Below are 12,197 nucleotides of genomic sequence, written 5' to 3' on the forward strand. Positions count from 1 at the left end.
GTGTTGTTGGAAAGCTCTTTTTTTATACCCTAGTTTTTTTTGTGTGCTGTCAGTGTTGTGCTTTGTCATAGTGTACTCCATTAACTTGCTGGTTATTTGCCTGTTGATGTTTTTAAACTCACTTTCTGACCATGTATCTGTTAGATCATAGTGAGTTATCCACCGACAAAGCAGCTAACTTATGAGGAACAGGATTTGGTTTGGAAATTCAGATATTACCTTACTCATCAGGAGAAGGTAAGTTGAATCATAGAATGGTTTGGGTTGGGAGAGACCTTGAAGATCATCTAGTAATGATCTGGAATTGTTGGACAAAACTTCTTAGAGAAAGAAGAGCATCATCTGGCAGTCTTTCTACAGTATCCTGTCCTTGCAGAGATACAGAGCTTCAGTGTCTTAGAAGCTAGCCAAGATTATTTTATTTGTTCTGTAATGTTAATGTTTTAAAAATTAGTGACTGACATTTTTCCCATTAAATTGAGTGAACTGGGTATTACTGCAGTAGTCTTTCTGCAGGCACTGACGGTCAGCTTAATGTGCCAGTTTTGCCAGTTTTGTCTTCAGCAGAAAAAAATTATTTAGGAGGAGCTTCTTCATCTCTTTTAGACAAGGGTTAGTATTGCAGGAGTAAGGAGCAACACACCAAAAACCCAGAGTGAAATGAATAATGAAATAATCCCTCATCAGTGGGCATTTTTTTATGTAGTGCTAATTGTGATAGAGCAGGAACAATTATCTTTACATTTTATTTGGATAACTGCTGTTTTTTGGGACATATTAAAAGAACTCAATATTGTATTGTCAATTATATCAGCAAAGTCTGTGCTTATGTAAATATAATCTGAATCTAGTTCTACCTTAATGCAAAACATTAATTTTTGAAATAATTTGTTCAGCCTGACATTTTACTGATGAATTGTCCCATCTCTTTCTGGTAAGGCCCTGACAAAATTCTTGAAATGTGTCAACTGGGATCTACCACAAGAGGCAAAGCAAGCCCTGGAGCTACTGGGCAAGTGGAAACCCATGGATGTGGAAGACTCTCTAGAACTTCTGTCATCCCACTTCACCAACCCAACAGTTCGGCGCTATGCTGTTGCCAGGCTCCAGCAGGCTGATGATGAGGTATTCGCTGGTCTGTGGGTGCAGGGAAGAGTCAGCTGGTCTCAGGAGTTTTAGTTGCATTGAGTACTTGAAATGCTTGCTACGTCTCGAGGCATTCAAGGGAGTAATAGTGAAGGAAAACACCAAATAATTCACTGTTTTGCTATTTACTGTAAGCTCTCTGAGGAGCAAAGTCTTCACATTATTAAATGTCATTCGTTGATAATTGTCGTAGCATGAACAGCCAGCAATAGCTGGTTTAGTCAAACAAGATAAAACAACCGTATGTTCTCCCCAGAAACCCCTGATAAATTTTGATTGTTAACCTGCATAGAAGTGCTCTGAACTTAAATAGTCTACTAAAGGATTTTCAGCAAATCCATCTGGTAAATTGAAGCAGTATATTGTCATATTCTTTTGCTAAAGAAAATAAGTAGAAGAGCATCTGGGGAAATAAGGTGTTTCTAATTGTATACTAATTAGAATATCATGCGCTCTGATTTGTGAGTAGAGCCCATGTAATAGAATCTGTTAATTTTCAGTTATTTATATATTTTATTTTCTCCTGACCGTAAAAAAAAAAAAAAAAAAAGCCAGGTTTGAATGTATTACCATGACTCTTGAATCCTTAGCAATCAGTTGAGTTTAAAATAGGGAGCATAAATATATCATACTTTCTCAAGCCTGCTTCAGTAGCCAAGATAATACTTCTTTGACTTTAAAAATATACCTTTTACAAGGTATCTGAAAGTAGGTAAATGAAGGAATTTATGAATAGTATACGCAACAAGTTCATTTTAAACAGCAAGATTAAACTTCTGTTCTTCAGTCTAAAATAAATCAGATATGTGGGTTTTCCTCTTTGAATCCCCATCTACACAAAGGATTAAAATGAAAGTCCATAAGAGCGGAGAGAATCTCACTTCAGGATACCATGACCCAGAGATAGTTTGAATTTTCTTCTTGGGAGTCACAAACTGAAAAGGGTTTTATTTGTGGATGCGGAAAGCAAGTAGGGCAACTTAGCTAAAGAGAATTTTAAAGTAGTAATTGTGCTTAAATATTCACTAAATTAGCACTAACTGTCTTTGAGTAACTAAAAAGGGTATGGTAATTCAGTATCTTTTGGGAGTCAAACTGCATCCAACACCAGTTTTTCTATTCTATATTACTTGTTAGGGAGACCTCAGTTTCCATGTTGTTACAGCTCACTAAATCCTGACCACTTTTTGCTATAAATTAGAATTTTGAAAACATAGTGGACTTCTAGTTTGTTTTAACTGACACCCTTAATTTACTTCCTTTTATGTTTGTTTTTTTTTTCTTTCCTCCATAAGGATTTGCTGATGTACCTGCTACAGTTAGTCCAGGCATTGAAATATGAAAATTTTGATGACATAAAAAATGGACTAGAGCCTAGCAAAAGGGACAGTCAAGGTTCAATGTCAGAAACTATGTCAGCCTCTGGAACTAATGCAGAAATAGACAGGTAAGAAGCTTAGACTTCCAGCCGAAAGTCAGAAACATGCAACATTCTAAGCAATCAAATAATTTCTTCTTTTTTGGGACCTTTGCATATTCAACACATTATTTTATAATCTGAAGCAGTGACAGAAAAAGAAAATTAATGTGTTTCCCGGTTACAGATAGTTTACAGAGCAAACATTCTTAATCTTGAAGTTGTGGCCTTTTCACTTGACTGCAGAAAAGGAAGACAGCTTCTGAAGAGCAGGAAAAACACTGTTGTTGCTTCCTTCTGCAAAAATTAGGATGTCTTCAGTGAAGTGCTGTGAGACTCCAGTTCCTACTTTCATGTACAGAATGTATATCTGAAGTGCAGTCAATCTGAAATGGAAAGAAATTTCATCCCACTTCTGCAAAAGGTGGTGTAGGGAGAGACCTGGGGAATCACACTTCTTATTCTTGCAGGAATGCAGAACAAAGACTGAGATATCTAATTAAGAAAGTATTATGCAAAGTGTAAACCAACCTAGTCAACCAAAGTCTCCTGTGAATATCTATTACAAATTGTCAGGATTTTTAGTCTTAAGCTTCTCATCATTTGTATCATTAGGGTATATTTTTTGATGTTACAATTCTACAGCTTTTCATTAATCATTCCGCAGAGCTGTAGAGTGGGTGTCCTGGAATGTGTGGTGTATTTTGAGGCTGCCATGATGCTTAGACATTAGTAGAGCTATTTGCATGCTTCCTTTCAGGTAAATTTACTGTCTGAAAATTTTGCCTTGCAAATATTTCATTTATCTGCTCTGTAATGTGTAGCTGCATTCCAGAGACAAGTGCTTGCAGGTGTTGTCTATTAGCAGCTTCATCTTAAGCACTTTTGAAAACAGCTTCTCCTGAAAATGCAGATCTGTTAAGTTCTTATCTATGTCTGCTTATTTTGTATGGAAGATGAAACAAAATGCAGAGTTTGATGTAAGTGAACGTCCTTCGCAGCCATAAACTGTGTACAGACACAGACACAGATTTTTGCTGTTTTCAGGAACTGCAGCTGTCAAAGTTACTGTTTAGCAGTTTGTTCTGAAACAGGGTTGGAATGCTATCTTCAAAGACACTTCTCTTTCAGTTTTCTGAATTTATGTGCTGTGGAAGTGAAATTCATTGTTGTTTCCAGGCATGCTCCCTGGCCCCCAAGCAAGAACTTTGAATCATGCCAATTACATGCTTTCCTTTGTGTAGTTCCCAGATTATGAGTCCTATTCCACCTGTCTCCTCTCCACCTCTTACTTCTAAGACAAAAGAGCTTGCAGAAAATGAAAACCTTGATGTAAGTCAGATTTATCTTGTATTTTTGATACTTTTTTTATTGACCTGGTACTGTTTCTAACTTTCATTAATGAGTATTTTGGTCTTTCTCCAGTATCTTGCTGAATACTTAAAGTGCCCAAAGAATATAAACGTGAACTAGATGCTAAGAAAAGAGCAATACAGGTCATTTATTTCCATGTGTGGTCACACCATCTAAAATTGGGCGACTGGGCACTGAATTTTTCATAAAATTAAAGTCTTCTTCTTTGAAGGAGAATATTACTGCAAAGGCTATCACATTCTTATCCAAAATTGATAGTTGATGCGTTCAAGGTGTTTTAAAGCAAGTTTTTTAATGTAAAACAGTTATCCAAGTGTTTTAGCCTCTGCAGTCTGTTCTTCCTGTAGCCATGTTCTTTGGCATGTCATCCTTTTCGAACCTGAGACACTGTTGATTTATTTCTGCACAGGATTATTCTCAGTTTGAACAACAATATAAGAAGAGTAATAGAAATGGGACAGGACAGAGGGAAAGACAGAAGGTAGAAAAAGTTTGAGGGAATCTGGGTTTAATATGATATGCAGGTTAATTGGCCTTTGAACTAAAGATTGCTGTTGCAAATCTTCCTATATCAGTCTCAGTACTGAATAGAAAATAAGACTCAAACTGAGCATATTGGTAAAGATACACAGATTTCTTGTTAGTTGAAATATTAAACCTTAAAGAAGCAGCTAAATGCTATGTATCCTGTACATTTTTTTTTTCTTAAAATGTAGAACATCTTCAAGATTTTTAGATTCTCTGGATACAAAACAGGGTAGGAAATGTCTTTTGGCATTGAATTTTACAGCAAGGGATAATTGCATAGGAGGGAAATAACATAAATAGAAACTGTATATTAAAGGTTTATTTTTGGACATCATGTACTTTTGAAATAATGGTAAATATATTACTGGAGTAGTAGACCTTTTTTTACTTCTAATGGTGTTGATGGATTTGAAGTAATATTAAAACTATTATGATTTAGATATTAGGTTGGGTTGGATTGTGATTTTATAAGGGAATATATCTCTCAAAACTTGCTTATGTTTATTTGGGATTTTTTCTAAAGTTTGTCTCTTTCAGGTGCTTAGACATTTTTATAACTTAATTTTGCTCTTTTTAAATCCCTTCCAGCAAGACCTTTGCACTTTCTTGATATCACGAGCATGCAAAAATTCCACGTTGGCAAACTACTTGTACTGGTATGTTAGAAATGGTTTATTGTTGTTAGAAATGGTTATTTATTCATACTGTATCAGTATGTGATTGAAATCAAAGTATAATGCCCAGAAGGGTGCTCAGCAAAAGATGACTTGTCTAGAGAAGTAGAGAATCTCGGTTTCTCTTGGGGTGAAGTAGTAGATTTAAAATAATATACATTTGGACATTATAATTTTTAAAAGGAGGTTGTTTTTAAAATGCACAAATATCCTTTACTGTTAGAGAAAGAAAGGTGATGTCTAGGGAATTAAGTAGAGTGTTATGAGAAGCAGCCGAACTACAGGCTGTAGGTTTTCGTTCAAATTGTTAATGGTGTTGGGGAGGAGACAAAGTTCATCTTCTACTCTTCTGTTGGTTTGTGTTTATAGTTTTGGCTAGAACATTGAAGTTATGCACTTCAGTGTTAATCAAGAGTGTATTTTGTGAAGATTCATAAAACACTAATTTGTTTTTTCCCAAGTTTTGGGTTTTTTTATTCCATTTGTGGTTATGCCATGAGCACAAAATGTGCACGTGTGCTTTCTTAAGGGTGAACTCTAGCTGTGAACAGCTCATCTAGGTAGTGGAGATGTAGGATTGCTTGTCTAAGGATCTTGTGTCACCTCACTGGTTGAAGAATTAAATTAGATGCCTAAACCAGTCATCTGAAAGCCTTCCAAGTAAGCATTTGCAGATAGGAGTTACCTCATTTGAAGAAAGCTGAGATGAGTAGAGCTGTGCTGTGTGAGTGTCTGTATATCAAAGTACATGTATGGGCATATGCACAGCACACAAAACTATTTACTTGCATATACACATGCATTTTAAAAGTGAGAGCTTAGGTAGGTGCCTTTTACATGACTAAACGCAAGTCACATGACTCATTTATATTCTCTGTAGCTGCATCTTGTAATTAAAAATACTAATATACAAGATCTTATGTTAACATACTAACTAAGAACATTAACCACAGAGAAGTTACAAATTCGGAATGTGACATAAACATAGCAAACTGTTCTTATAAAATTCTTACAAGAATCCTACAACCTATCCTGAGAGAGAAATTTATAAATGGGGTTTCTAACTTTTATTATTTCACTGTTTTTTTTACTAGCTTGAATTTAAGATATTTAAGTGCATGATATATGTACACTTGTGGAGAGTAATTAGTTCTGTTGCTGTCACCAAAGATAATGTCTGGCTTGAGTTTAAAAAAATGCTGTTAAATTCAAATGACTAAAATAATTGCAGGATGAATTGATGTGAGTAGAAATCAAGTGCTTGACCAAATCAAATATTGTTCATTAAGATGTGTGTTGGTATTTGGTATGTTACCGTGCTTCTACCTCACTGATAAAAACTATTCACTTACACTTCAGTGACATCTCAGAAATTCAGGCTACAGAAAGTTCAAACATCCATAACTCTGAAGTTTTTGACTTATGACTTAAAAAAATTTCAACAAAACAAACAAAAAAAGCCCACCAAACCAAAACCCCCAGTCAATTTATTCTTTGTTTTCTTTCTAGACATCTCAATTTCTCAGTGACAAAATACAAATGTTGCAGCCACTGTTTGAGCTGACGTAGCCATAAATCCTCATGGCTCCTGATCAATTGTACGTTTCAACTGTCCAGACACAGCATGCACCTAAAATAATCAATGGAAAAAGTACAATAACCCTTGAAAATCAAACCTTCTGCTCAGTCACTTGTCATTGTAAAGCTATTCTATGCTTTAAGAGCAGCCACAGAAGTCTGCTACTGCTTTTTCTGTCTCCTCTGTGGACATATGAGACACCTGTCCAAGTATGAAGCATTACTCTTAGTCCTTATTTCAAGATAGCTTTGAGAAACTGTCTAGGACCTTTTAACAAATGAAGATGAAAATGGCATGTTTCAATTCATTACTTCCAGCTTTCCTTGAAGTTTAGCTGTGCAGACTTTGTAAGTAAGGACTTGTTTTTACACACGCGTTCATGAGGGAGCATTATGTGTTATAGTATATTAGCCAAGTCCTACAAGGAATCTTTAGTTACAGATTCCATAATACACATGGAATAAGTTACGTACGCCTTAGTGTATGTAATATGCTGAGTATTTATAAATAAGACTAGTCAAATCTGATAAGCTGCAAATGACAGAGCTCTGATCTTGTCCCACAGTCATTTAGTGGCAAAGAAGTTCTACATAAGTACATAAGGAAAGGGTAATTCCAGCTGCCAGTGCAAAGTCCAAGTCCAATTTTTGAACGTGTCGCTTTCTTGAATGAGTCACTTTTGAATCCAAATGCAGTGTTTGAAAATCAATTGACTTGCTAATTTCTTTTGAACAGTGTTTATTATGTTTCTACTTTTATTATATGTTTATTATAAATTTTTAGTGGGAAGTACCAACTGACCAATAAAATGCCTTTTTACTTGTCAGTGCTGCAAATAGAAATAAGCACGAAAGCATTCCAAATGACTTTTTAATGTCAAAACATAAATTCAGTATAACTGTCCCAAATTATACTGTTGAAATCTTGTACCTGGTTGGTAATTTTAGAAATGGAAAGTTACTTTGGAATGTAGACTTTGCAGAGCTGCTTTAGGGGCGACACCTGGCACTTCCACCACTGCTGAGGGTAAAACAAGGCACAGGTAGGGTGAGATTTTCCTTGGTTTTGCACGTGTTCTTGAATAGCAAGTTTGCAGCCACTGTATTGTGTCGAGGGCGTTAGCACAGTGGAAAGCCTGCTCCTCTTCTTGTACTCCTTGGTTGGAGTGTTCAGGTGGTATGGACTTCAGACTTGTCCTGTTTGAGTGATGACACTTTATGTAAGTGAAATAGCTCTGCAACTTTAACGGGCTCTCCTGATCCAAATGGGAATTCGGGACGATGCAGTTTTGAAGGGTTCACCTCTCAGTTGAACTAGAGATCTCCTTCAAAGATCAACTTTATTAATGTGTTTCGCTCAAATTGTGTAGGACAGGAGTACAGCATAACTTGGGTTGTTTTTGTTCTGCAGGTACGTCATAGTGGAGTGTGAAGACCAAGACACTCAGCAGAGGGACCCAAAGACTCACGAAATGTACTTAAATGTGATGAGAAGATTCAGTCAGGCTTTGCTGAAGGTAATGTCTCTGTGAAAGCAAATATGTAGTGGTTTGAGGTAGTCCTTCCTTAAGAAGGCAGAGGTGTCTAAGAGGATGGAACTTTTTTCTGTGTCACATGTATTGAAATTTTATAAAAGCTTCTACTTTTGCTTGAATTTTAATTTTGTAGCAAAACCAAAGAAACTGCCAGAAAGGAAAAGAACAGATACTGAGAACTCTTCTTTCTCATTGCTTGTTGCTGGTAGTAACATTCTCTTTCTAAAATCCTCTGCCTTATTATGGGTCTAAAACCCTCTAAAAGCCTGGTGTAATCAGGCTGGTTTATTTACTGTTTCTTTATTGGAAGGACTTGTCCCTGAAGTGCAAAATGGAGAGACCGATCTGTTGAATTCACAAACAGCACTCGCTGTTCTGTATGTCGGCAGCAGAGGGTGCTGGAGCAGCAGGAAAAATTAGCTAAAACGAAGCCAAAAATACTTCTGTGAATTGGATGTTATAATTTATAGCAGATGTGCAGTCTGTGCTGACTTTATTATATCTCACACTTCATATTATTTCCAGTTTTAGGGTCATTGCTTGAATCTGACTCTTAACGCTTCATAAGAATATTCCACACTTATCCTTACTATCTTACTTTGGCTGTGTGAATAGGTTTGTCATGCATGAATGTTCACCACTGAAATTGTGGACGCAAATTGAGGTGCACTGTTAGGTCAGATAATTGATTGCCACCTGCAGTGATTCTGATTGTGTTTTACAGAAAATACCTTTTGAATTGACAGGAAATTGATCGTTATTCACTTAGCTCTTAAAAGCCCAAAGGTCTAAGAACAAAGGAATAATTTCTAGATAAAATAATTACAGAACAAGGAACTAATTCTGTTTCTTTTCATTCTCTCAGGGTGATAAGTCTGTCAGGGTTATGCGCTCGCTGTTGGCAGCCCAGCAGACGTTTGTGGACCGGCTGGTTCATGTAATGAAAGCAGTGCAGCGTGAAAGTGGGAACCGCAAGAAAAAGGTAACTAAAAGGTTGGAAAACCTACCTGTGGCTAGAATCTGACAATAAGGATGTTAGCTTTTCGTTAAAAATTCCTAGAACTGAGATTTATGGCAAGTGTCCGTTGTCCTGTAATAGTTTTGCTTAATTGTAAACAAACTTAGGAGAGGTTTCAATGGGTCAGAGTTACAAAGTGTTCTGCAAGTTTGTAGATGAACAACAGAAGAGGCTCTTGAGAACACTTTTGGGGTATTTTGGCAAAAGAAGGATATGAGGGTAATTCAGTAGCTGATAATACAACAGTGAACGAGTTGTGGGGGGCATGGGAAGGTAACAGAGGTTATTGTGATGTATTATGTCAGGATAGATAGTGAAATTTAGTTAGCATCTGTATCTAATTTATAAAATTGCTTGACTATATAAACACCAGATGGAATATCTCTTTCTTATTCAGCTTACTACAAATTTTTATTTCCCTGGATTTTATGAGTGAAAGTTTGATTCCTTGGACATATAAAGAGTTGAATAAATTGATATTTGTTAATAATACATCCTTTGTTTTACATACCTAGTATGTGTTTTATGTTTTGTAGGTTTTTTTCTTAAACAAATTTTCATTCTTTTAGAATGAGAGGCTTCAGGCATTGTTAGCTGATAATGAAAAGATGAATTTAGCAGATATGGAACTTATTCCACTTCCTCTGGAACCTCAGGTGAAAATTAAAGGAATAATCCCTGAAAAAGCCACACTCTTCAAGGTGAGATCTTCTGCATAGCTGAAATACAAACAAATCTTGTGAGCAGTAAGCTTGGAAACATTAGTTGAAAGATTTAAATGGACAGACATAATTGAGGCAAAATGTAACTGTAGCATTCTCTGAAAGCGGTTAAACAGCTCTTTATGTTCTTTTTTTTTTTTTTTTTTCAAATTCCAAACTTAAAAGCAGCTTTTATAAGACTGATACAGATTATGAAGTTCAGAATTTCACAGAACTTTCTTCCAGTGTTCAGCAGGAATACTTAGGATCAAAATTGTGCAAATCAAGGCAGATGTGCTGCCTCTCGGCTACATGTGCGTATCTGCTCCGTCGCAAAATAAAACTTAAGTTCACAGGGAGTAGAAAGCAATGAAGTGGCCATGTCATGCAGTTGCAGTCAGCTGACAGGTAGATCCTATATCCCTACAAGTGCTGATTCTTTAAACCAATCTGTAGCAGCTGCTTGTGATCATGTGACCATCCCTTAATCTTAACAGCCAGTGTGCTGCTGAACAGGCTGGGGTTATTTTGCTTGTTATACTGCTTCAAGTGTAAGTTATTACCTGTGGTCACAGTGATGTAGGGCCTCTTTACAAATTTGCTTTCAATTCATATAGGTGACTGTAATCTAATTTTAAGATGACCAAAATATGCTTTACAAGCTGGGCCTGTGTCCAGGAGGCATTCTCTTCCAGTTAAAAAAACATACAAGCTGCTGTGACAGCCAGAGTTAATCTGTCATCTCTTCTAGGCCCTGAATTTATTATGCTCAGTAGTTTCATCAGGCTGCCTGTTGGCTGTGATATGATTTGTATTTACTTAAAATCGGAATATTTTTGCATAGTTTTCTACCAGCTTTATCTTGCTTCTTTATATACCTGTTCTTTGAAGGGTATGCATGCTCTTGCACCTTTAGTTGGAGTCAACATTGGAAAGATTTTGTCAGGGAAACAAGGTTTTGCAGATTTGAGTCAGCATTTTTTGTGAACGTGATTTAAAGCTCGAGGAAAGAATGTGGACAAAAAGATTGCTGGAACAGCATCTAAATGTTTCCTATCAATAATAACAGCTGAAGTTGTTCAGAACAAACTTGAATCAGTCTTTTATATATTGGTCTTCTGTAGCAATGCAAAAAATTTAGGACCAAAACCATGGGATGTAGCTTGTTTCAAACTCAGATGTCTTTTTCTTCTCCTAATTCTAAAAAGTTACTGATTTCCATTTAATATCTCACTCTGTGGGGAAGAAAAAACCTAACAGACCTAAAAAGGGAAGAATGACTAATTTCTGGTGCCTTGGACATCACATGTTAGGCCTGCATAAAGAATGATTTTGCCTTTATTTATGGAACTTAATAATTTTGAAACATTAACTGTATATGAAAATCTAATCTAACTGCTCAATATTAAACCCTGTATCCTTGATTATTTTTGTTTGTTTTGATTTGGAGGGAAGTGACTTGGTCAGTTGCAGTAGATTATATCCTTCATGTAGGTAATTGATCCTCTTCAACCCATTTTACGCAGAAAAATATTAAACAATTAAAAGGGCTTTCTCAAACAATAATGTAAAAAAAGGCATTTTTGCTTTTACTCAATAGGTTAAGGAAGCAATTAATTGTTTAAGATGTCTTGCCCCAAGCAGTTCTTTGTTGTTTATCCTATAATTGTGTATCTTCTTGTTCTGGACAGTTTAAATTAGTTTTGTTGTGACCTTTTGTATACTGCTTCTTTGTTGACTGGAATTACATGCATACAGAAAAAAAAAATAGAATACTTCTTTCCTCTTCTGCCACTGTGGGAAGTGCAGAGGGGAGAATGTATCCTTCATATTCCTTGGTTAAAAAAAGAAGGAAAGCATTTTAATGTGTTTTCCTTTTTGAAAACATGGTTAGATCAGACTTTTGGTGACTGGAAATAGTGTGCTCTATCTGTTGAGTCACTACAAATGCAATACAAAGACCTGTATTTCAGAACTCCGTTGTAGCCATGTATTCATATGAGCATTGCTGTGAACCAGCTTAGTAGAATATTTCCTTTTCCAGAGTGCCCTAATGCCTGCTCAGTTATTCTTCAAGACAGAAGATGGAGGCAAATATCCGGTAATTTTTAAGCATGGTGATGATTTACGTCAAGATCAACTTATTCTTCAGATTATTTCACTCATGGATAAGGTGAGAATTATTAATCACCATCCTTGTCTTTCTGTTTTCATGATTTTCCTTGT

At 36.1% G+C, this 12,197-nt stretch overlaps 1 protein-coding gene across 1 annotated transcript in view; it reads left to right on the top strand.

Annotated features, from left to right (window-relative positions):
* Positions 1 to 12,197, top strand: part of PIK3C3 (phosphatidylinositol 3-kinase catalytic subunit type 3) — a 66,158-nt gene that overhangs the window by 18,691 nt on the left and 35,270 nt on the right. The window contains exons 9-17 of the mRNA XM_027885420.1: positions 145 to 237; positions 940 to 1,125; positions 2,442 to 2,593; positions 3,808 to 3,895; positions 5,054 to 5,121; positions 8,129 to 8,234; positions 9,118 to 9,234; positions 9,840 to 9,971; positions 12,016 to 12,144. Coding sequence (XP_027741221.1) covers positions 145 to 237; positions 940 to 1,125; positions 2,442 to 2,593; positions 3,808 to 3,895; positions 5,054 to 5,121; positions 8,129 to 8,234; positions 9,118 to 9,234; positions 9,840 to 9,971; positions 12,016 to 12,144 — 1,071 coding nt within the window. The remainder of the gene's footprint in view (positions 1 to 144; positions 238 to 939; positions 1,126 to 2,441; positions 2,594 to 3,807; positions 3,896 to 5,053; positions 5,122 to 8,128; positions 8,235 to 9,117; positions 9,235 to 9,839; positions 9,972 to 12,015; positions 12,145 to 12,197) is intronic.

The sequence above is a fragment of the Empidonax traillii genome, unplaced genomic scaffold (genome assembly GCF_003031625.1).
Source record: "Empidonax traillii isolate 1590-97213 ecotype Southwest subspecies unplaced genomic scaffold, ASM303162v1 scaffold10:size5872457, whole genome shotgun sequence".
NCBI lineage: Eukaryota > Metazoa > Chordata > Aves > Passeriformes > Tyrannidae > Empidonax > Empidonax traillii.